Below are 24,396 nucleotides of genomic sequence, written 5' to 3' on the forward strand. Positions count from 1 at the left end.
GGCACTAGCAAAGAAGTGCTCTGGGGAGAGAAAGTGGGTGCAGGTTCTGGAGCTCAGCTCTTTAGATGACGTTGGAGCTGCCTGCCAGGTTTGAGGTCGTAGCCGGGAACGGTTGGGGAGTTGGTCCCATGGCTCTGCCACTGTCTTGTTAAGGTCAGTGGTTTCTGTGTTACCTCTTCATTTGTAAAAGGCCAGAGTTAAGTTATATGAATTTAAAAAACAAAAACAAAGAAGGAAAGAAAGGAAGGAAGAAAGAAAAAGAGATTCTCTGTTATCGACATCAGAGGAAGAGAGAATTCTGGAATACTATCCAAAACCTTTCTTATGAATTATACTTAAACCTGATTAGAGAGTTATAAGGAAAAGTGTATCTTTAATAAAGGGAAAAAGGCCTCTAAAATGAATGGTAAATGAAAAAGAAAAAAAATCTTAAATGCATTTTAACAGATATGAAAAGAAGAAAGAAAATGTTGCTGCCTCTTAACAGATATGAAAAGAAGAAAGAAAATGTTAATTTCCCTGGGGTGGTGGTGGGAGAAGACATTGTATATAAAATGAAACACTTTTTTGTTTGTTTGTTTGTTTTTTAAGATTTTTGCCATAGGACACTGGCGCTTGGTGGAGAGAGGGCAGAGGGAAAGGGAAGGTGACAAATCATCCCCCATGACCACTCCACAATCCCGTCTCCTTGATTTCTCCTTTTAGGATTCTGGGCACACATACACATGTGCCTGGCATATTTTTCAAGCTTCTGAGTCTGAGATTCAAGCCGTGGAGCTGACTACATGGGATCAAGCACCTAACTATGACACTACCTGCTGGTCCCCATTAAACACTTTAAATACTGATTCTTACTACCTTTTTGTTTTTGCGGTTACTTAAAATTGCAATTTTTACCTCTGAGAAAAAAAATGGATTGTTGTTTAAAAATGTCAGCGATAGTTGAGACTTTGAAGGATTCTGACGTAATCTTGAACCCTTTTTTCAAAAAGTATCACAGTAGTCACCTGAAACAAGCACATAATTTGTATCCGAAGGGACACAAATTCTCAGAATTCTCTGTTGTCACATTGACTCCCTGCTAAAGTCATCACTGTCGTTATTGTTTTGTTTTGTTTTGTTTTGGAGAGATTTTTGCTATAGGGTGTGTGTGCTCACTAGAAAGACAGAGAGAGACAGAAAGTGGGAAATCACCCCCCAGGGGGGATGGCCATGCCACAGTTGCTTCTCTTCTATTCTCCTCTCTGGATCTTGGACACCCATGCACACGTGTCCAGCTTGAGTTTAAGCCACTGGGTCCAGGACTCGAACCATGGTCGATTACATGGGGATCCAGGGACATAGTCATTATGCCAACTGCTGGTCCCTGTCACTATTGTGTTTTTTTTTTGTTTTGTTTTGTTTTTTTCTTTTTTTGGAGAAATTTTTGCTATAGGGCACGTGCGCTCACCAGAAAGACAGAGAGAGACAGAGAGACAGAAAGTGAGAAATCATCCCCTGGGGGGATGGCCACGCTGCAATCCCTTCTCCTCCATTCTCCTCTAGAGATCCTGGGTACACATGCATATGCACCTGGTGTGAGTTTAAGCCGCTGGGTCCAGGACTCGAACTGCAGTTGACTACATGGGAATCCAGCGACATAGCCATTATGCGATGTCCCTGTTGTTTTTATACATAGTATGAAAACTAATCTAGCCTATGCCAGCACTGAAGTAATATTCAATAATGTAGTTTTAAGTAACGTTTTCTGTGGTTTACTTGACACCCATGCTCCATACTAACCCAGAACTGCATTACCAGTGAATTTCAAAATGTTTTTTTCAAATCAGTGTTAGTGTCTGCTGTGAGCTAATTAAACTAGTATTCAAATGCAACATTGATTTAGAAATTCTTTCTTTCTTGCTAGGATGTGTGTTTTATGAATGAAATGCAGTATCTACATCTCAAATATAATGTTCCAGGCACTTGAACACTTAGAACTTTTTAATACCTGAGGCAGAAAGTAAAATTTGAAATATACTGGAAAGAAAGCAGATTTTGCTATTGTTTATCTACATTCTTATTACCACTTTGTTCCAGCAAGAAATTAAGGTGGGAATTTTATTTTCAAACCAGACCTTTTTGTAGTCATGTTAAGTCAAATAACTTATTACAGTAAATTTAAGAATAGAAATACATAAATTTAATTTGTTTTTCCTTTATGTACTTACGAGGAATTAGCTGTGTCTTAGGTTAAATTAGACTATAGATGAGGACAGAGCTGATGCATTGATACAGACAAAATAGATGAGATAGGTGAAAGGTCATCATCTTGATCACAACTATGAAAAGAATTCTGTGAATTCAGAATCCCCAAAGCTATTCGTTCAGCTGAGATAAGTGTTAGTATCAAGGAAGTTGAGAAGAGGCTCCACTGTACAAAGAGGCCTAAGTGAAATATGTAATTTTAATATTCTTAATCTCTTGTTTTTCGTCTTTCTTGGTTTTCTTTTTCGTGGGTTCTCATTTTAAAGGAACTATTGGGTCATTAGAAAAGTCGTGAAATGTTTTCCTATGCAAAAATCATTATGACTTTTCAGACAACCCAACAAAAAGCATTTTGCAACATGTACATGATTATAATTTAATGTAGTTCAGTAGTCTTCAATTTGGCATTGTGACATCTTGGTGTTAGGGTACCAGTTAAAGTATAGGAGTTAGAGATGATTTGTTTTCATGTAAATAGGTGATTTGCTTTCTCACTTGCCTTTTCTCTCTCTCTCTGTCTGTCTCCTTCTGGTCAAATTAAGAAATAATAATGACAAGTAAAATTAAATATGTAATTCCTTAAAGAAAAAGGGAAGTGAATCTAGGTTCTCCTTAAATTGTCTCTTTCACTCACTTGCATTTGCTTGTGTTTTTGGAGTGGGGCGTAATTATCATGAGCTCTCTCAGAATTGCATATGACTTGTAGCCTAGCTGATCTGTGATCAGCTTTGCTAACAGCTTTGCTGCAAGACTGTAGCAAAGCTAAATGATCTCCGGTAATGTCCTGTTGGTACTTAGGATTCCTGATTACCATTGTGTCTTACTTTCATATCACTTCTTTTGGATACCTTCAGATCCTGGCTATGTTTGTAAAGAGTGTGTTGTGAGCATAAGAACGCCATTGAGGGACCAGCAGTTAGCGTAATGGCTATGTCACTTATCTCCCATGTAGTCGACCGCAGCTCGCGTCCCGGACCCGGTGGCTTAAAACTCACGCCGGGCGTGTGTGTGTGCGTGCCCAAGATCCCAAGAGGAGAACGAAGGAGAAGGGATTGTGGCATGGCCACCACCCCCACCCCGAGGGTGATTTCTCGCTTTCTGTCTCTCTGTCTGTCTCTGTATGGCGAGCACATGCGCTCTATAGCAAAAACCTTCCAAAAAAAATAAAATAAAATAAAAAACGCCATTGATTCGTTCTAATAGAGGAGAATGAGAACCTCTGATCTTGTGCTATGTGATAGGCCACCTTGGGAAGTGCAGTAAAGTTGGCACTAGTTACCAAATTGACTACTTGGGACTATTCAGCTGGTGCAGCTCACCAGGTGGGTGTTCCATTCCTCCTTCACAACTCGATGTGTGTGCTGTTGCATACTTTGACAGCCTTATAAAATAGAAAGGGCCTATTCTTTAATTCAGATTATGTAAAAGCTCTAGAATTCTGGTAATCCTATTCATACTAGACCCTCTTCTCAAATACGTATTTATTATCTTGAAGTCAAATATCACAATTTTAAGATACAATTGTGATCTTCTGGTGCAGGGATTAGCAATTTTTCCTCTATAAAGATCTAGACAGTAACTTTTTTTTTTTTGACAGTAACTATTTTAGGTTTGTAGGCCATATGTTTTCTGTTGTAACTATTCAGCTTTGCTTTTATACTTAGAAAACAGCCATAGATAATTCTTAAAAGTAACCATATATCATGCTTAAGTGAATGGGCATGATTGGGTTTTGGTAAAATTTTATAAAAATAGGCAGCAGGCCAGATAAGACGTACAAGCTGTGATTTGCTGATCCCTCTTCTACGTTATTTCTCTCATTTTAGAGATGAAGGAACTAACTTCACTTGAGAGAGCTAAAGTAGTTTTATTAATGCCAAATATTGTTAGGGAGTTGAGTCTCCTTGATAACTGGATGTAGAACTAGTTCACATTTATCGTTATGCTTTTTATCTGGAGTAAACAAAATGTTAATTTTTTAAATATCACTCCAGAGTAGGGAGGATTGTTAGATTGAAAGTGAAAGCATTCTCTAAGGCTTTGCTAACTTTACTTTAATGTTGCCAGCATTCTAAATATAATATTACAGAATTTAAAGAAAATAATCTGAACTTCCCTTATTCTAATATATCACAGAACCTTTAGAATATGTGCATTAATTTCACAGGTTATTTATTATTCTTAGATGCTACCAGTACACACACACACACACACACACACACACACACACACACAGTCATCTGCCTAGCAGGTGTATATTCATACGTTCACCCAAACTTAGAGTATTCATAATAACCCCAAACTGAGAACTACCTGAATGCCCATCACGCAATGATGTACTCTGTAACAGTGAGGTAAATGTTCTACAACTATACATAACAACATATTGCACAAAGTAAGTCAGATATAACAGAGAGCGTAGTATATGGTTATTAGTTGGCTACCCTGGGCGGCAGTGGATACCAGAAGGAAGACAAAGAGGGACTGCTGGGGTCTAATTGTATTCTGTTTCTTGATTTGGTTACTATTAAAATATTTTTAGTTTGCAAGTTAAGGTGTGTGCTGTGCACATGTGTATATTTAGGTGTACTTTTCTACCAGTATTTGATATGTAAATAGAAGTTAAAATGCTGTTGGTAACATTAACTACCATTATTGAGCACTTTCCTGTGCTAACATTATGCTAAAGTCAGTGCTGTGATCTCTTATATGATGTATCACAGACCTGTTCACTTGGAAGGAGCCTCTGAAATGAGGAAAGGGGGGTTCAGATGGAGGGAGGAACTGCCTTCCCCAAGTCACTCAGCCAGTCTGGACTGAACCAGGACCAAAGCCCACAACCTCCTAATCATTGACACTTTCCCCCTCATTTTCTGGGGCTTCCATATGCTAGAACCTCTGATCCTCAGGAATCCCTGACTCTACTGCTCGCTGTGTTTTTGATGACGTGATAGTTAAAGTGAGTACCAGTTTACACACAGGAACCTTCCCAACCTAGTTACCACAGCTTTCCTTTTCTTGGTTGCTCGGTCTTCCCTGGGGCCACACTTGAGAGGCAGTGCTGGAAAGGAGGCATGTTTGTCTGTCTCCTTGACGCTGGTTCATTGAAACACTCCAACATCTGTTGCAGCTTTTTTGTCTGGTATGTAAGGCCAGTTTCATACCAGAAATGAAGATATTTGTAATTAAGAAATGAGAGCTGATTTTGAAAGATGAGATGAAGTGCCAGGAATTTTATTTTTCCACTAACAGGAAATGTTTTCTAATTCTGGCTATGATGTTAACCATTTGTGTAAAGTTGAGCAATTTACCTTTTTTTTCCCCATTAAAGCTTGTGCAATGAAATATTTAGAAGAGATCCTTCCAAGGTCCCTTCTTCCCCTAAGATTCCCTAAATCTTCCCTGAATTTGTCTGATTTTTGGTCTTGTTAGAAGCAGTAGGTAGTGGATGAAGATGTTAAATTTAGAGTAAGTTTTAGCTTTGTAAATAGAAGCCCAGTACAAATGGAGATGGCAGTCCAGACAAAAGGGCTAATTATCATTTTTTTGAGCTGTAATATTGTACTTACTCTTTATTAAAACATCCATTTAACCAAAATTGATTGAGCGTGTGTCATGCTGAGCTGTGCTTTGTGTTTCTCTCCTTTTTCACTGGAGCTTTGTTTCCTTTTGTAAAAGCTCCTGGGGTAATAGCAAATATAATTTAAAGCTTTGTAATTTCTTGAGATTACACAGTACAAATGCAAGTAGACTGTTCTCTTCAGTAAGTAATTGATGACTCATCTTTATCTCTTTTTCCTGGTATTTGTTTAGGTCCCCAAGCAAGAACTATTCTTATGCAATCAAGTTTACCCCAGGCTCAGCTGGCTTCAATATGGTAAGGAAGGAGCCTTTCTTGGTTTGTGTAAAGTGGAAATTTTCTTTCTTAGATTGGTATGGCCTCTCATGGGTTTTTTTGATTAATACTGTTATTTATGGGAGGATATTTAGAGCCATAACTACTTCTCATTGAATTGTGGTAGTTGTCTCTGTTACTTTTTCCCTTACTGATTTTTTTAAAAGATTTATTTATTTATTCATTCATTTATTTTAAATTTGACCAGAGAGAGACATACAGAGAGAGAGGAACAAAAGTGAGAAAGCAAGCCACCAGGTCCAGGTCTTGAACCGTGGTCAGCCATGTGGGAGTGTCCAGCACCTTAACCACCACACCACCTGCTGGTCCCTCCCTTACTGATTTCGAAAACTATAAAAGCAGAGAGATTAATGCAAGGAATTCTCAAGAACTTAACATAGTTTAACAATGTTCAACTCATGGACTGTCTTGGCTCTGCCCTCCTCTTTCCCAATTATTTTAAGCCAAGTTTCAATTATTATACTATATTAAATTTGCCAGAGAGGGCCTGTGCTCACCAGAGAGAGACAGTGATGATGAGAGAGAGAAAGTGAGAAAGCACTCCATGGGAATGGCATGTCACAGTCCTTTCTCCATTTCTCTCTCATTTCAGGATTTGGGCATGTATGTACACACCCCTGCAGTGTTTTTCAAGCCTCTGGGTCTGGGACTTGAACTGTGCTGTCAGCCATGTGGAATCCAGAGGCCTTAACCACCATGCTACTTGCTGGCACAATTTTAATATTCTTTTCATTAAGTTAAACAGATAGTATTCAAATTTTTTAGATTGCCTCATAATTTTTTCATAGTTTGTTTAAATCAGGACTCAATCTGTCTTTTGCAATACTCAATGGTTACATCCTTTGATCTGTAAATTCCCTTTGTCTTGTTCTCTACTACTCCCTCAAGCTTCTCCTTTCCAGAACTCATAAAAGCAAACCAATTCATTTTCTCTATAGTTTTTTTTTTTTTCCTTTTATTTATAATAGAGCGCACGTGCGTGTGAGAGAGAAGCCCCCTCCACAGGTCTGACCACACTACAGTCCCTTCCTCCATTTCTTCTGGCCGTCAGAGCTTGGGTACTCATGCACATGCCCAGCTTCATGCTAACTGGGCTGAGCCCTGAACCTCTACTTCAGTGCAACCCAGCCTCTCTAGAACCGTGCTTTACCACTATGCCATAAACCAGTGCCCACAGCTTCTTAAAGCTCTGACTTGTGACGGCTGCATCCCTGTGGTGGCATTTAATGTGTTCCTATATTTCCTATAAATGGGTAATTAGATATTAATATAAAGTAGGATTTCTCACCTTCAGCCTTCTCACATTTAGGGGCCAATAAGTCTTTGTTGTGAGGGACGGTCCTGTTCATTACAGGATGTTTAGTAGCATGTCTGGCCCCTGCTCGTTAGGTGCCAGTGGCATGATCTCTACCCCCTGGTTGTGACAATCAAAAATGTCTTCAGGGCCTGCCTGCGGGTGGCGTGGTGGTTAGGGGTGCTGGACTCCCATATGGCCTGCTGCGGTTTAAGTCCCGGACCTGGCGAATTGCTTTCTTACTTTCCCTCTCTCACTCTGTCCCTCTCTGGTCAAACTAAAATAAGTAAATAAATAAATAAAGTTAGATAAAATAATTTAAAAAAATGCCTTCAGATTCTGACAGATGTCTTTGGCAGTATAAAAATAATTTCTGCTTGAGAACCAGTGACCAGGTTCAAGTTTGATTATTTTGGCAAAATTACTCTGGACATGTTCTTGTGTACTTGCATCAGGAGGCGCATACTGTCTCTATTTTGAAGTGATTTTTTTAAAAAAATTATTTCTTTCTTGAGAATGAAAAACAAAAAGGAAGGAAAGATAAGCAGCTTTAACACGGCCTTATGCTTCGACCCTCTCCTCCCCACACTCGCTCCCCGGCTTCCAGCCAACCAGGTTTATGGGCACATGTGGTTGGCATGTACAGGTTGACCAGGGAACCAAACCTTGTGACCTTTCACGTGGATCCAGCACCCCTTGAGCAGCATGTTACCACCGTGCCATTGAGCCTACGCCATAAAGATTCCTTCCTTCCTTCCTTCCTTCCTTACTTCCTCCCTTCCTTCCCTCCTTCCTTCCTTCCTTTCTTTCTTTCCTTTCTTTCTTTCAGGCTTTTGCCTTAGGGCACATACAGTGCCAGAGAGAGACAGACACAGTGAGAGGGAAAGTGAGAAATCACCCCCCGGGGGGAATGGCCATGCTGCAATCCCTTCTTTTCCATTCTCCTTCCAGGATCTTGAGCATGTATGCACACATGCCCAGTATGATTTTGTTTTTTTTTTTCTCTCTCTTTTTTAAACAATTATTTTTTTAAATTTTATTCATTGTCATCATTTATTTCTTTGAAGTTGACCAGAGAAAGACAGAGAGAGAGAAAAGGAAAGCAAGAAAGCAAGCTGCTAGTTATGGAACTCAAACCACAGTCAACCATGTGGGAGTACAGCCGCCTTAACACCACACCACCTGCCGGCCTCCCAGTGTAATTTTATTTATTTTTTTTTTTGAGAGATTTTCACTGTAGGGCGCGTGCGCTCGCCAGACAGACAGAGAGAGACAGAGAGACAGAAAGCGAGAAATCACCCCCCAGGGGGGATGGGATGGTCACGCTGCAATCCCTTCTCCTCCATTCTCCTCTCGGGATCTTGGGCACGCACGCACACGCGCCCGGAGTGAGTTTTAAGCCACCGGGTCCGGGACACGAACCGTGGTCAACCACGTGGGAGTCCAGCGACATAGCCATTACGCTAACTGCTGGTTTCCCCTCCCAGTGTAATTTTCAAGTGACTGGGTCATGGCTGGCTATGTGGGAGTCTAGCGATATAGGTGCTATGCCACCTGCTGGCCCCCAGTAATGATTATTAATAGCTATTGATGAATATTCCCTCATTCCTTCAGGTTTTTTTACATTTAAATGATAACCCAAATGGTTTCTTAAGAAGTATGAACCTGAGGACTAACAGATGGTGTAATAGTTATGTCTCTGGACTCCCATGTAGTCAACCATGGTTCAAGTCCCAGGGCCAGCCGCTGAAAACTCACCCCAGGTGCATGTGCGCCCAAAATCCCAAGAGGAGAACGGAGGAGAAGGGATTGCAGTGTGGCCATCTCCCTGGGTTTGATTTCTCACTTTCTGTCTCTCTGTCTCTGGCAATCACACGCAGCCTATAGCAAAAATCTCTAAAAAAAAAAAAAAATAAAAGAAGAAGAAGAAAAGAAGTGTGAACCTGGGCCAATTGGTGGCATGATGGTTAAGACAGCTAGATCCAACATGACTGACTGTACTAGTCTATCCCCAGACCAGGACTGGAGAGATGTGCTGGACATGTGTGCATTCAGGCCCCAGATCCTTAGAGGACACCAGAGGAGAAGGGATTGGAGGGTGGCCATACACACCCCCCCGCCAGGAGCGCTTTCCTCACTTTCTCTCTTTCTCTGTCTCTCCAGTGACAGCACACACCCGATAGCAAATTGGGGTCGGGGGGAGTGCTCATCTTTTAGTTAAGTGTTGATGGTTATGCCTGGAATATAAACCTGGCCTACACTTGTCACATGCTAAGCTCCTGATTTTTTTCATGGGACACGTTAATATGGTTGCCTCACGAATGGTTCAGCTCTCCTTCTGCTCTCATCCCCTTCTGCTTCTTCTGCCTTGTACTGAAGAGTTTGCTTTTTGCAGGAAATTAGTTTGTTAATCAATGTTTTGTATCTATGATACACTCAGACCTCTTTAGGTCTGAGTATGGACTAGTATCCTATGGCCCTCTGAAATACAGACTTAGGAGGATGCGGCCCCTTTATTTAGCAGTGTTGAAGTGCTATGCAAAGAAAGGCGATCCCACATTGCTGACCAAGTTCAAACCTCGGCCCCAGCAGCTTGGAAACACAGCAGATTTGTGAGAATATGTGCCTCAAATGCTGACAGGATGGAGAAATGGAGGAAAAAGGACTATACCATGACTATACCCCATTGGGGGGCTGCTTTTCTATCCCCTCCCCTCCCCACTTTGGCAAGCACACACTCCCTATGACAAAGAGAAAACAAGATTTGGAGGATAGGACGATGCTGGTTAATGAATACAAACTTATAGTTAGATAGGAGGAATATATTCTGTAGTACAATAGGGGAGCTATAATTAACAATAATTTATTGTATATTTCAGAGGATCTAAGATGGAGGATTTTGAATGTTCCCAACACAAAGTAATAATAAATGTTTAAGGTGGTGAATATGATTTGATCATATTCATCATATTCTTATACTGATAAATCACACTGTACTTGATAAATATGTCCAATTATTATATGTCAATAAATAACTCTGTTGGGGCTGGCAGGTGGTGTGGCGATTATGGGCGCTGGACTCCCTCATGGCCAACCATGTTTTGAATCCTGGATCTGGCGGCTTGCTTTCTCACTTTTCCTCTCTCCCTCTCTTTTTCTCTCTTTGGTCAAATTTAAAAAAATAAATAAATAACAAATGAAATTAAATAAATACTGAAAAAAAAAGAAAAAAAATAACTCTATAGAGGTTGATTGACATTTTGTTAGGTTGCTCTAATATATGGCACCAGAATATATTAAAAGACTTACTTTAAATTTCTCGTTTATAACTTGCCCTCTTTGAAGACAACACTGGAAACTTCTCCTATTAGGATATTATTATATTCTCCTTCTACATATGTGGGGGGGAAACAAGTAAATTCCAACAGCTTTCTTTTTTTCTTTAGAGCTTTTTGCCTGGGGTTGGGTATGCTCCCTGGAGAAAAAGAGAGACAGACACAGTGAGAAGGAAAGTGAGACATTTCCCCTAGGGTGGATGGCCATGCCACAATCCCTTCTCTTTCATTCTCCTCCTAGGATCTTGGGCATGAATGCGCATGCACTCAGCGTGATTTTGAAGCAACCTGGTCAGGGACTTAAACTGCAGTCAGCCATGTGGGAGTCCAGTGACATAAACACTATGCCATCTGCTGGTCCTTCAACTGCCTTCTGCTGACTGTAAAAGTAACGAATGGTGAAGCATGAAAATAAAAAATAAGGAAGAGTAGGCAAGGGTTTTTATTTGTGATTCAGTTCTGTTTAAAAGTGGATGTCTAGGGCCAGCAGATAGTGTAGCGGTTATGTCCCTGGATTCCCACATGGCTGACCATGGTTCAAATCCTAGACCCAGTGGCTTAAAGATCACGCTGCATGTGCATGGCATGATTGCAGAGAATGGAGGAAAAGGGATTGTGGCGTGGCCATGCCCCTTGGCAGGGGTGACTTTTCACTTTTCCTCTCACTGTCTCTCCCTGGTAAGTGCATGCACCCTATGACCAAAATCTTTAAAAAAAAAAAAAAAAAAAAAAAAACTGTCTGGCATGTGGAAAAGGCAAAACTACAGGAACCGAAAATAGAACAGCAGTTGACATTGTTCTATATATTGTGGTAATAGTTACATAATTGAATTCATTTGTCAAAACTCACAGAACTATACTCTAAAAAGAATGAATGTTAGTATATTAAAGTTATACCTTAATAACAAAAAAAAGCTATGGCAACTAAAGAAATTTTGGAATTTAAAGGAAGGTTTTGTAATCCTCACATTAGAAAATCCAGTTTCTGGGACCAGCAGTTGGCGTAACGGCTATGTCTCTGGACTCCCACGTAGTTGACCGCGGTTTGAGTCCTGGACCCGGTGGCTTAAACTCACGCCAGGTGCGTGTGCATGTGTGCCCAAGATCCCGGGAGGAGAATGGAGGAGAAGGGATTGCGGCGTGGCCATCCCCCCGAGGGGTGATTTCTCACTTTTTATCTCTCTGTCTCTTTCTGTCCGTCTGGCAAGCATGTGTGCCCTATAGCAAAAACCTCTCAAAAAAAAAAAAAAAAGAAAGAAAGAAAGAAAGAAAATCCAGTTTCCTAATATCGTATTTTTTCTTTCTATTTTAATTGCTAGAGGATACATCTGCTCATGAGAGACAGAGAGATAAAGAGAAAGAGAGAGGAAGCACTTCCCCAATGGGGCGTCATCATGCTACAGTCTTTTTTCCTCCGTTTCTCTATCTCATCAGGATTTGGGGCACACATAAACATGTACTTGGCAAACTTTTTAGGGTGATGGAGCTGGGGTTTAAACCCTGGTCAGCCATGTGGAATCTAGCTCCCAATGCACAGGGCTTAACCGCTGCACCACAGGGCTGGTCCAATGTAGCTCTTTTTCTTTTGACACTCTAGTGATCAGATGTGTTACCTTGTACTTCTTTTGTCCAGAAGTGGTTAAGTAAAAATCTTTCTAGGAAAATCTGCTTACTGTAATTAGCTCTGAAGGCAAGTTCACTCCACTATTAAGAATGGTGGAGATACAGTCTAGTAATTGAGCAGGAGGAAACGCCTTGGCTCTGTGACTAGAGGCCATGAAGATTCCTCCATATATTCCTTCAACCCTAGAGGCTGAAGCCAGACTGCACCTGTTTTTGTAGATGAAGTTTTGTTGTAAAAGTAGTCCTGCCTATTTATATATGTGTTACCTATAATTGTTTTCCTGCCACAAGGACACAATTCAGTATGACAGAGACTGTATGTTTTATAAAATGTATTCACTACCTGACCCTTTACCAGTAATTTGTCCATATTTGATCTAGGACATAGTGTTTAAAGAAATATGAATATAATTATGGTATATTTTAAATGGGCTTTCAGAGATTGAGAAGGGTATCTTTACAGGGTAGCTGTTGGCATAATGGTTAAGGTGGCTTGATCCCACTTGGCTGACTACGCAATTCAACCAAGCAACTTGAAAACCACACAAGGGGCATGTGTGTGTGTGCCCAAAATTCCAAGAGGAGAATTGAGAAGGGGTTGTAGCGTGACTGTCTCCTCTAGGGGAGAGGGCGATTCTCTCTCTCTTTTTTTCTCTCTCTCTCTCTCTCTCTGTCTCTGGTGAGCACATATGCCCTGTAGCAAAAACTGAAAAAAAAAAAAAATTACTGAACACCATCGCAGCTGTAACCCGTTTTAGCTTTGCAACACCATGAAATAGATATTTTTTACAAACTGAAGTACAGAGAGAATCAGTTGACCTAGAATCAGAATAAGAAAACAGAACTTTTAAATCATTCATGAGTAGTAAGAAGCATGCATTTTCATGATTACAATGAACTTTTTGTTCCATAGGAATCTCTCTGACATCGATCAAGATGGAAAACTCACAGCCGAAGAATTTATCCTGGCTATGCACCTAATTGATGTAGCTATGTCTGGCCAACCACTGCCGCCTGTCCTGCCTCCAGAATACATTCCACCCTCCTTTAGGTAAAGATTATTTGGCTCTTGTGAGAAATTGTGTGCTTAGCTTATGATTTCCAAACTTGGCTTTTTGTACTATATATCTTTGGATTTCATTTCTGGCAAATAGATGAAATTTCCATGAATTCAAGAGAATTTTCCAATCTAGGTTATGTGTTAATCCTGGGCCTGTAATGTTCTTCAGAGTACTTGTAGTACATTAGTAAAATAATCAAGTAAAACATTGAAACATTGTTGATTTTTGTACCAACCTTTGTAATCGGAGCTTGCCAGAAATTTTAGGAACAGATGCTAGTAGTGAAGTCGAGTGTATGAGACTGTGCATAGAAAATAAATCAAGGAGATTGTACTTGTGAATTCTGCACATTCAAGAGCTAACAGAAATGCCAGCAACATAGGAATCTTACTCAGGGAGAAAAGTTTCCTGGTATGGAACACAGTCTCAGTAGAGTGTCAAGAAAGTCTCCCAAGGAAGAAACCCGTGATGGCCGCCTCTCCTACACACATGCATGCATGCACCCACTGTCCTAGACAGATCTATCTCCTGGCTTTAAATATAGAAGACACATATGTGATCATATAAGTACAAGAAGAATGAAAGAAACAAAGTTAAGAATTTCTGTTCTGGGGTCAGCAGGTGGCATGGTGGTTAAGGTGATGGACTCCACGTGTCTGACTGAGATTCGAGTCCTGGACCTGGCAGCTTGAAAGTCATGCTGGGGTGTGTGTGTGTGTGTGTATGTCCAAAATCCTAGGAGGAATATGGAGAAGGGAATGCAGCGTGGCTATTGCCCCTAGGGAATGATTTCTCACTTCCCTTTTCAGCGCCTCTCTCTCTAACAAGCACACACCCTCTGGCAAAACTCAAAAAAAAAAAAAAAAAGTTCTGTCTGAAACCTCAAACTTCAGGAAAGATTGGGACGAAATCCCCCTAACATGAAGAGAATTAGAGCCATCACTGTCAGCACATATGGTTCAGGAGCCAGCTGAGAAAGGCATGACCATGAAAGAGCAACAGGTAACTGAGGCAGTCTGTCTATAAAATCTCACAGCTGCAAGAATCACTACAAAAGACATAGAACATTTGGAGCTTCTTTTTAAAAGCATAAAAAGAAGTGTAAGTAGACTGTTTTAAAGAGCGAGGTTAAATGTTTAAAATGAAGCTCATCAGTAAACTAAGTGGTTGTTTTAAGAACCGTACAGTACAGGTATTTCACCTGTTTATTAAGGGGAGGAAATGGAGGGACTTTGTAAAGGGAAAAGAAGTCATCTCAATTAGCTAGATGGAATTTAATGTCACTTAAGAGGGAATGGCAGGGCCAGCAGGTGGCATAGCAGTTATGTCACTGGATTCCCACATGACAGACCACGGCTCGAGTCCTGGATCTGGTGGCTTGAGGGTCATGCCGGGTGAGGGCATGCTCCCTACGACAAAAACCTGAAGGAAAGAAGGAAAGGGAGGAAGGAAGGAAAGAAGCGGCAATAGCGGCTAACCCCTACTGAGGGCTTACTATCCCAGGCGTTGTTCTGACCATTTGTATGATTACTCACTACTTCAGTCCTTATTTGGGTGGCAGTTTTGAACACTTTGAGCAGACTTGGCACTCAGAGTCTGATGACATTCAAAGTCTGATGAAAAATTCTAAGTAGAGGGGGAACCAGCGGTTAGCGTAATGACTATGTCACTGGACTCCCACGTAGTCGACTGAGGTTCGTGTCCCAGACCCGGTGGCTTAAAACTCATGCCGGGCGCGTGTGCGTGTGTGCCCAAGATCCCAAGAGGAGAATGGAGGAGAAGGGATTGCGGCGTGACCATCCCCCCTGGGGGGTGATTTCTCGCTTTCTGTCTCTAATGTCTCTCTCTGTCTGTCTGGCGAGCGCATGCGCCCTATAGTAAAAATCTCTCCAAAAAAAAAAAATTCTAAGTAGAGAAGACTAAATCTTTATTTTTTCCTTACTGTACATTGTCCATAATATGGTAAAAGCTATTAAAACTATTTTTCATAACTCGTTCAATTCTCCCTGGGCAGTTTGGCGTAAATCTCTTCTCTTTCTTCTTCTTTTCCGCGATTGCAGAAGAGTGCGGTCAGGCAGTGGTGTATCTGTCGTCAGCTCAGCATCTGTAGATCAGCGGTTACCAGAGGAACCAGTTTTAGAAGACGAACAGCAACAGTTAGAAAAGAAGGTACCTGGTAAGGCCGACTTTGTATTTGAGTTGTATCATATTAGATATTTTCTCTCCAAAGCAAAAATGGAGGTAAAATGTAAATTTAGCTTTTGACGTTTTTGCCATGTTCCTCTTTAACTGACCTTAAATCAGAAAGATATACTTCTAATATACTTTCAGATTTGGGTCTGTGTAGAGAAATAATCTTACCTACTGTGCTAACATGTGCTTGTAACTTTTAACTTGAAATCTGATTGTATACTGCTAAATACACACACACACACACACATATGTATATATGTATGTATGTATATATTGTCAGCAGGTGGCATGGTGGGCATGGTAGTTAAGGTACTGAATTCCCATATGGCTGATCACGGTTTGAGTCCCTGCCCTGGCAACTTGAAAATCACACTGGGCATGGGTACATGCATACCCACAACTCCGAGAGGAGAATGGAGAAGAAGGGATTGTGGTGTAGCCATTTCCCTGGGGGGGGGTGATTTCCCACTTTTCCTCTCTTTGTCTCTTTCTCTAATGAGTATACATGTCCTAAGGCAAAAATCTAAAAAAAAAATTATATATGTATATGTATGTGTCTGTATATATTTTCTACGTATAATAGGTTATATGGACTATAGAACATTAAAAATTCATAAGCGGGCCAGCCCCATTAGTAGTTAAGGGAGCCACATCCCACATGGCCAACCATACAATTTGAACCTTGGTCCTAGTGGCTTGAAAAAATGCTAGGTATGTGTGCACACATGCCTCAGATCCTAATAGGATGGAGAAATGGAGGAGAGGGCATTGATTATTTGTGACCACATCCTATTGGGAGTATTTTCTTCCTTTCTGACAAGTGCATGTGCTCTCTGGAAATTAAAAAAAAATTGTTAAGGTGTCTGCTTGATATCATTGGGGCAGAAATAGAAACTAAAATCACCTACGGTTATTTTCTCAGGTTGCTGCAAGAGAATTGGAAACTAGAATAGCAGGAACCTATTTTAAATTTAATGTGAATTTATTTTAAATAGTCCTCATTTATAATAATGAGTCCACCATACTATTAAAACAGTCTAAAGTGGCTATGAATTATTAATAATGAGTTCATAATGATACATAGAAGCAAATAAAATTAATTTAGGTGCCTCTTAATGGTAAATACTTTGTAGGTTTTATTTCGCCACATATAGAATGCTCAGCAGTTAATTGGCCTGCCAAGGACATAGCTCTTCCAGTTTATTCTCTAAATTACTTTGTTCAAGGATGAACTACTTAGTGTAGACGTGCCATGTGCAAATCTGTGTGTTCAGTACATATAAAATCTTCATGTTAATAATGTGTAGTCCATGCTCTCACACTCTCTCTCACTCTTTCTAGGAGAGATTTTTGCTATAGGGCACAGGCACTCACTAGAGAGACATAGAGGCAGAAAGCAAGAAATCACTCCCTAGGTGGGATGGCCATGCTGCAATCCCTTCTCCACCATTCTCCTCTCACGGTTTTTGGCATGCACACACACGTGCCTGGTGTGTGATAAATTCCTGGAGAGTTATTATAGATGCACAGCAGAGCTTATTATTGGCTAGTTGGTGTAGACTGTGAAGACAGGAGCAATTAAACCTCTGGAAGAGGTCACGGTTGAGTTGAGACCTGAAGATGAATAGGGTCACCGAGTGGATGCAAGGAATTTTGGGGGGTTTGATAACAATACAAATGAAGTCTTAATGACAGATAAGGAGAGGAATGCTTAGAGTTTGGAATTTTAATTTTATGTTGGTAATAGCCATTCATTTAAGATTTTTTTTTTTAATTTGCCAGTGGACATATGCATTCTTCAGAGAGAGAGACAGAAAAGAGAGAGAGAACACATCCCCCCAGAGGATGATCATACTATAATCCTTTCTCCTGCATTTATCCTTTCAGGATTTGGGGCATGCGTACATGTGGCTTGCAAACATGTACACCAGTGCCTGGCGTGTTTTGCAAGCCAGTGAGTCCTGGACTTAAACCACACAGTTGGCCATGTGGGATCCAGCCATCTTAACTGTTATGCCACTGGTTGGCCCTCATTTTAGATTTTCAACAAAAAGTGACATGATCAGAGCATTTAGTTTGAGGATCCATTCTTTTATGAGCCATTTATAATGTGCCTCCTGGTTACTAGGAATAGTGCCAGGTACTAGAATTAAAATGGATAGAGATTTCTATGGTTTGTAATTTCTAAAATTATTTTTAAAATGTAAAAAAAAAAAAAAGAAAAAATTTGCTGGAGGGGGCATGGGCTGGCCAGAGAGAAACAGAGGAAAAGTCAGAAATCATCCCCCCAGGGGATGGCCATGCCACGATCAGTTCTCCTCTACTCACCTTTAGGGATTTAGGGCACACTTGCACATGTGCTGCTGGGTTCAGGACTCAAACCACTCAGTCTGCAATGTGTGATCCAGTCACCTCAACAACCATACCACCACCCAGTCCAAGGGTTTTAGAACTGAGATGAAATTCACATAATATAAAGTTGATTGCTGGCATGGTGATTAAGGCACTAGACTCATTCATGACTGATTATGGTTCAAATCCCAGACTGGCGGTTTGAAAACCGTGCTGGCACATGTGTGTGCATCCCCAAAATGGAGGAGAGGGGATTGCAATGTTGTCATCCCCCCTAAATTTCTCACTCTCTCTGTTTCTCTCTGCCAAGTGCATGTGTCCTGTGGCAAAAACCTTAAACAACAACAACAACAAAAATTAACTGGGAGGACCAGCATTTAGCGTAATGGCTATGTCACTGTACTCTCATGTAGTCGACCGCGGTTTGAGTCCCTGACCCGGTGGCTTAAACTCATGTTGGATGCGTGTGCATGGGTACCCAAGATCCCGAGAGGAGAATGGAGGAGAAGGGTTGTGGCATGACCATTCCCCGTGGGGAGTGCTTTCTCCTGTCCCTCTCTCCCTTTGTTTCTGTGTTTCTCTCTGGTGAGCACACGTGCACTCTGGCGGAAAAAAAAAATTATTTTAAAGTATGTAAATCAGTTGTAATTCAGTGACTTTTTAATGGACTTAGGCCAGTATCACAAAATGGCATAGATGGGGTGGCTTAAAGAGTAGAAATTAAATTGTACAGTTTGGGAGGCTGGAATCCAAGATCAGGATGTTAGCAGTTAAGTTCCTGGAGAGAGCTCTCTTCCTGGCTTGCAGATAGTAGATGCCTTTCTGTGTCCTAACGTGGCTTTTCCTTGGCATGGACATGCAAAGAGAAAAGAGCCCTCCTCTTTTCATGGTGCTACTAATGTCATCCTGTGAACCTCACCCCATGACCTAACTGAACCCTAAGTACTTCTCAAAGGCACTATCTCTCAATACATTACATTGAAATGGTTAGGGCTCCACCATATGAATTTAGTGGGGGGGCAGGGGAAGACACAAATGTTTAGCCTGTACCAGGGGCATGTAATACACTCACAATGTGGCGCAATCTCTTCTATCTTGTTCCGAAACATTTTTATCACCCCAAGAGAACTCCGTACCATGTTACCCCCCAAATCCCCTTTTCCCAACCCTGGCAGCCACCAGTCTGCTTTCTGTCTCTTTGGATTTACCCTTTGTGTATATTTCATGTAACTGGAATCATATAATATGTGGCTTTTTATATCTGGCTTCTTTTAGCACAGTGTTTTTGAGATCTGTCCACATTGTAGCATGTATCATTACTTCGTTCCTTTCTGTGGCAGAGGGACTTGCAGTTTAATGGGGGATGCTGCCTTTCTGAAACTGCCAAAGGTACAAGAAAACAAACAAACAAAAAACATACTTGCCGTCCTTGATATCTAATCCTTGACTCCAGTAAGTGAGGAAGGTCTGGCTGAAGCAGTGAATCCAAGCAGGACTGTGGGAAGAGGCCGAGGAAGTATGCTTATACCTACCGAGTGAAAAGCGGAGTTCTCAGAGTAGGTTGGGGATGACGGGCATGGTGTGCTGCACAGACTGGCCATGAGAGTGTCACTGGTTAGAGTTGGTACCAAAATGCTGAAATCCTTACTGCTGCAAACGGTAGGGAACATGGAGGATGGCATTCTTTTAAATGAATATAGTAAAATGTAAACACGTTAACAAGGATTAGAGAAAATAATCCTAGAACTGGATAATAGCTCTAATATTCTTAATTGGTGTGATTAGGGCACAACTTGTTCTTAGGTGTGAAATGGATTGCTCACTTTCTAGGCCGAGAGATTATTGAATAAGAGAGACAGCGGCTTGGTTACAGGCTGAGGGAAAGAAGGACATGGGAGAGGTTCGTGGTACAGAAAAGAGAGAAAGATAGGGATCAGTTGCTGAAGCTAGGTCATACAGAAGGGGGGAAAGGGGAGAGCGCCAAGGAAGGAGAAGAGATTGGGTCATGATGTAGAACTGTTACAGAAGAATTTTCTAGAAACACTGTGTCGCGAACTGGAAGCAGAGAAGTTAGATGAAGTGTGTGGGGTAGTGATTATTGACAAGGGCATTGTAAGGAACATCGAGAGTTCCGGATTGGATCACCACTACAAATTTCATATATACCAGGTGTTTCCTTTGAAAACAGTATGTTGGAAGTCGTGACTTTTCACAGTCATTCCGTTCCTTGTTTTAAAGTAACATTTGAAGATAAGAAGCGGGAGAATTTTGAACGTGGCAATCTGGAGCTGGAGAAACGAAGACAAGCTCTCTTGGAGCAGCAGCGCAAAGAGCAAGAGCGCTTGGCCCAACTGGAGCGGGCAGAGCAGGAACGGAAAGAGCGGGAGCGCCAGGAGCAGGAGCGCAAACGGCAACTGGAGTTGGAGAAGCAGCTTGAAAAGCAGCGGGAGCTGGAACGGCAGAGAGAGGAGGAGAGGAGGAAAGAAATCGAGAGGCGGGAGGTAGGTGGCTACGAAGCCCCTGACCAGTGCACAAGCATCCTCTCTCTTTTGGAAGTATTCAGATGATCTTTTTTTTCCCGTTTTTTACAATTTAATTGCTTAAGTACATTCACAGCATTGTACAGCCGGCACTACTGTCTAATTCCAGAACATTTTCATCACCCTGTTAAGAAACCCTTTAATCATTAAGCAGTTACTCCTCATTTCTCTCCTCCCCCATCCAGCCCCTGGCAATCACTAGCTGACTTTTATCCCTATAGACTTGCCTATTCTTGACATTTCTTACCAATGAACTCATACAATATGTGGCCTTTTGTATCTCACGTTCACATAGCATAATGTTTGCAAGGCTCATTCATATTGCGGCATGAATCAGTACTTAATTCCTCTTTATGCTGGTTAATATTTCATTGTATGGATAAGACCTCACATTGTTCATCCATTCATAGTTATAGACATTGGGTTGTTTGTTCTTTTTAGCCATTATAAATACTGCAGTTATGGACAGTTATGTACAAGTTTTTTATGGTCCAGTCTTGTAATGAATCATTGAGAGCAGTTCCTCCAGACTTTTTCATCTGTATTTGTATACCTATTGTAAGATTTAAAGGCTTATATGGTGGGGAGGGTGGACAATTTTGTGATTTTTTTCTTAAGCCACAGTAATGGTATCATACCAGTTATACTGTGCTACAACGTTTTTTATTTACACTTATAAATATGGCTGAGAAATCCTCACTATGTTCATGAACATTTATGTTCATAAATTTGGTGCCAAGCCAGCTTCTTGTCTGTCTTTCCAATTTTAACATATTGACACAGAAACAAAACCGTGATTCTCCCATTGTTAATAAAATATAAAGATGAAGAATTTTCCTTTATAAAAAAATAATACTTTGATTTTATTTTCTGATGACGGCTTTAGAAAGCTTGTAGCCATGGGCTGCCGATATGCACAGATAGCTAACGTGATTTTAATTTCCTGAATGGACAACCAAAATAGACAGCCTTTAATTCGCTATATAAAGAAAGTGACATTTCAGAGTGCTTAACTTTTTCAGTAGACATTTACCGTGTGCCAGGCATTGTTAGTCCCTGGGGATTCAGTGGTAACTAGATAGTCCACTTGTCCTCCAGGACTTTCCAGCATGTTTGGAAGGTGGGTGACTCAGACGTGATCACAGTGGAGAATGAGAGATGCTGTGAAATGTACTCTACCCAGCTGTTGTCAGAGAGAGCTGGCATTTCCAGAAAACTTAGGGAAGCTTTTATGGTATAAAGGAAGTGGATGATTGTGGAAGTGGGTGTCACAGGCTTTTTTTTTTTTTTTTTAAGAGAGATTTTTTGCTATAGGGCATGTGTGCTCGCCAGAGACAGAAAGCAAGAAATCACCCCCCAGGGAGGTTGGCCATGCAGCAATCCCTTCTTCTCCAGTATCCTCTTGGGATTTGTGGCATGCATGCACATGCCTCTGGCATGAGTTTTAAGCCACCGAGTCCGGGACTAGAACTGCATTCAACCATATGGGAGTCTAGCGCCCTAACTACTATGTCACCTGCTGGCTGCAAGACTTTTAAAACTTGAGATAAATAGGGACCAGGAGTTGGCATAATGGCTATGTCCCTGAACTCCCATGTAGTCCACTGCCGCTCGAGTCCCGGACCTGGTGGCTTAAATTCACGCCGGGTGTGTGTGCATGTGTGCCCAAGATCCCAAGAGGAGAATGGAGGATAAGGGATTGTGGCATGACCATCCTCCCTGGGGGATGATTTCTTGCTTTCTGACTCTCTGTCTCTGTCTTTCTGGCGAGCACATGTGCCCTATAACAAAAACCTCTCCCACCAAAAAAAAAAAAAACCAAAAAACAACCCTCAAAACTTAAGATAAATCATTTATTTTTTGATGGAAGAAAGCCTGGTTTTGTCTGCCCCCCACCCCCGGGTTTTAATTTAACTTTACTAGAGAAAGTCAGTTTTTCTTCTCTTCTTGAACCAGTAAATAAGAAAGCACTTTTATTTAGCACATCAAGTGTCCTCAAAAGCATAAAGAATGAAATTCCAATGATGAAGTGATCCTGACAATTCTTATCTTTTATAAATAGAATAGTCAATTCTAAATTTCCCTTTTTCCCCCACTGAAGGAATAGTGTATTTTTATAAAATGTTTGTTGTCATTGTCTTGGAATATGATTTCTTATAATGTCTTATATGTCATCCCTAAGAGGAAAGACTTATGTTACTTTTGTTAAGAAACACTGTATAATGTAAGAACTGAATAATTAATAAATTGTCTGTTTGTAAATGTCACAGGCTGCAAAACGGGAACTTGAAAGACAACGACAACTTGAGTGGGAACGGAATCGAAGGCAAGAACTACTGAATCAAAGAAACAAAGAACAAGAGGACATAGTTGTACTGAAAGCTAAGAAAAAGACTTTGGAATTTGAATTAGAAGCTCTAGTAAGTGCAGTTTTTGCTTTGGAAATATGCTAACATTGAACCATTAACAATGGTAATAATTCCTATTATCTTTTATTTGTTAAAGAATGATAAAAAGCATCAATTAGAAGGAAAACTTCAAGATATCAGATGTCGATTGACCACTCAAAGACAAGAAATTGAGAGTACTAACAAATCTAGAGAGTTGAGAATCGCTGAGATCCCCCATCTACAACAACAATTACAGGTGAGCCCCTTTCACGGGCCAGCTTGGTACGCAGCAGCAGCACACTGCTCCAGCAAAGCTGGATGCATGTGGAAGAGTGTGATTCAGCTCACCTGTGCGTCTGTTCGCACTGGGCACACATGCCTATGGTTTTGGCTGTGAGAAAGGCTTTGGGGGTAGTAGTTGTCGCATGACCCTGCTGAGGGTACTTCTCTGTTTTGTTCTCTGTCTTAGTTTCTCACTCTCATGATGGAAATAATTTTTTTAAATGTTTTTAAGATTACTTGCTTTTTTCTAATTTATTTCATTCATTTATTCAACAAAAATTAAACATCTACCAGGTGCTAGGTACTGGGAAACAAGAGTGAAGTAGGTGGGGTCCTTGTCTGAAAAATAAGCTGCCAAGTAAACAAACTCAACAAATGTTTGCTGAGCACTGTTACTGGCCCGGTGCTCTTGCAGGCCCTGGTCTTTCAGCAATGAGAGGACAGCACTGCCTTCATGGTGTTCAGGGAGTCTAGCGCCCTAACTACTATGTCACCTGCTGGCTGCAAGACTTTTAAAACTTGAGATAAATAGGGACCAGGAGTTGGCATAATGGCTATGTCCCTGAACTCCCATGTAGTCCACTGCTGCTCGAGTCCCGGACCTGGTGGCTTAAATTCATGCCGGGTGTGTGTGCATGTGTGCCCAAGATCCCAAGAGGAGAATGGAGCCACCCCCGGGTTTTAATTTAACTTTACTAGAGAAAGTCAGTTTTTCTTCTCTTCTTGAACCAGTAAATAAGAAAGCACTTTTATTTAGCACATCAAGTGTCCTCAAAAGCATAAAGAATGAAATTCCAATGATGAAGTGATCCTGACAATTCTTATCTTTTATAAATAGAATAGTCAATTCTAAATTTCCCTTTTTCCCCCACTGAAGGAATAGTGTATTTTTATAAAATGTTTGTTGTCATTGTCTTGGAATATGATTTCTTATAATGTCTTATATGTCATCCCTAAGAGGAAAGACTTATGTTACTTTTGTTAAGAAACACTGTATAATGTAAGAACTGAATAATTAATAAATTGTCTGTTTGTAAATGTCACAGGCTGCAAAACGGGAACTTGAAAGACAACGACAACTTGAGTGGGAACGGAATCGAAGGCAAGAACTACTGAATCAAAGAAACAAAGAACAAGAGGACATAGTTGTACTGAAAGCTAAG

The 24,396-nt window shown here is 40.9% G+C and overlaps 1 protein-coding gene across 1 annotated transcript in view; it reads left to right on the forward strand.

Moving 5' to 3' along the window:
* Window positions 1-24,396, forward strand: part of ITSN1 (intersectin 1) — a 268,969-nt gene that overhangs the window by 115,857 nt on the left and 128,716 nt on the right. Inside the window, exons 11-15 of the mRNA XM_006153903.3 lie at window positions 6,061-6,124; window positions 13,329-13,466; window positions 15,537-15,652; window positions 20,260-20,522; window positions 22,832-22,981. Coding sequence (XP_006153965.1) covers window positions 6,061-6,124; window positions 13,329-13,466; window positions 15,537-15,652; window positions 20,260-20,522; window positions 22,832-22,981 — 731 coding nt within the window. The remainder of the gene's footprint in view (window positions 1-6,060; window positions 6,125-13,328; window positions 13,467-15,536; window positions 15,653-20,259; window positions 20,523-22,831; window positions 22,982-24,396) is intronic.

This window comes from Tupaia chinensis, unplaced genomic scaffold, assembly GCF_000334495.1.
Source record: "Tupaia chinensis unplaced genomic scaffold, TupChi_1.0 Scaffold000392_1, whole genome shotgun sequence".
Classification (NCBI taxonomy): domain Eukaryota; kingdom Metazoa; phylum Chordata; class Mammalia; order Scandentia; family Tupaiidae; genus Tupaia; species Tupaia belangeri.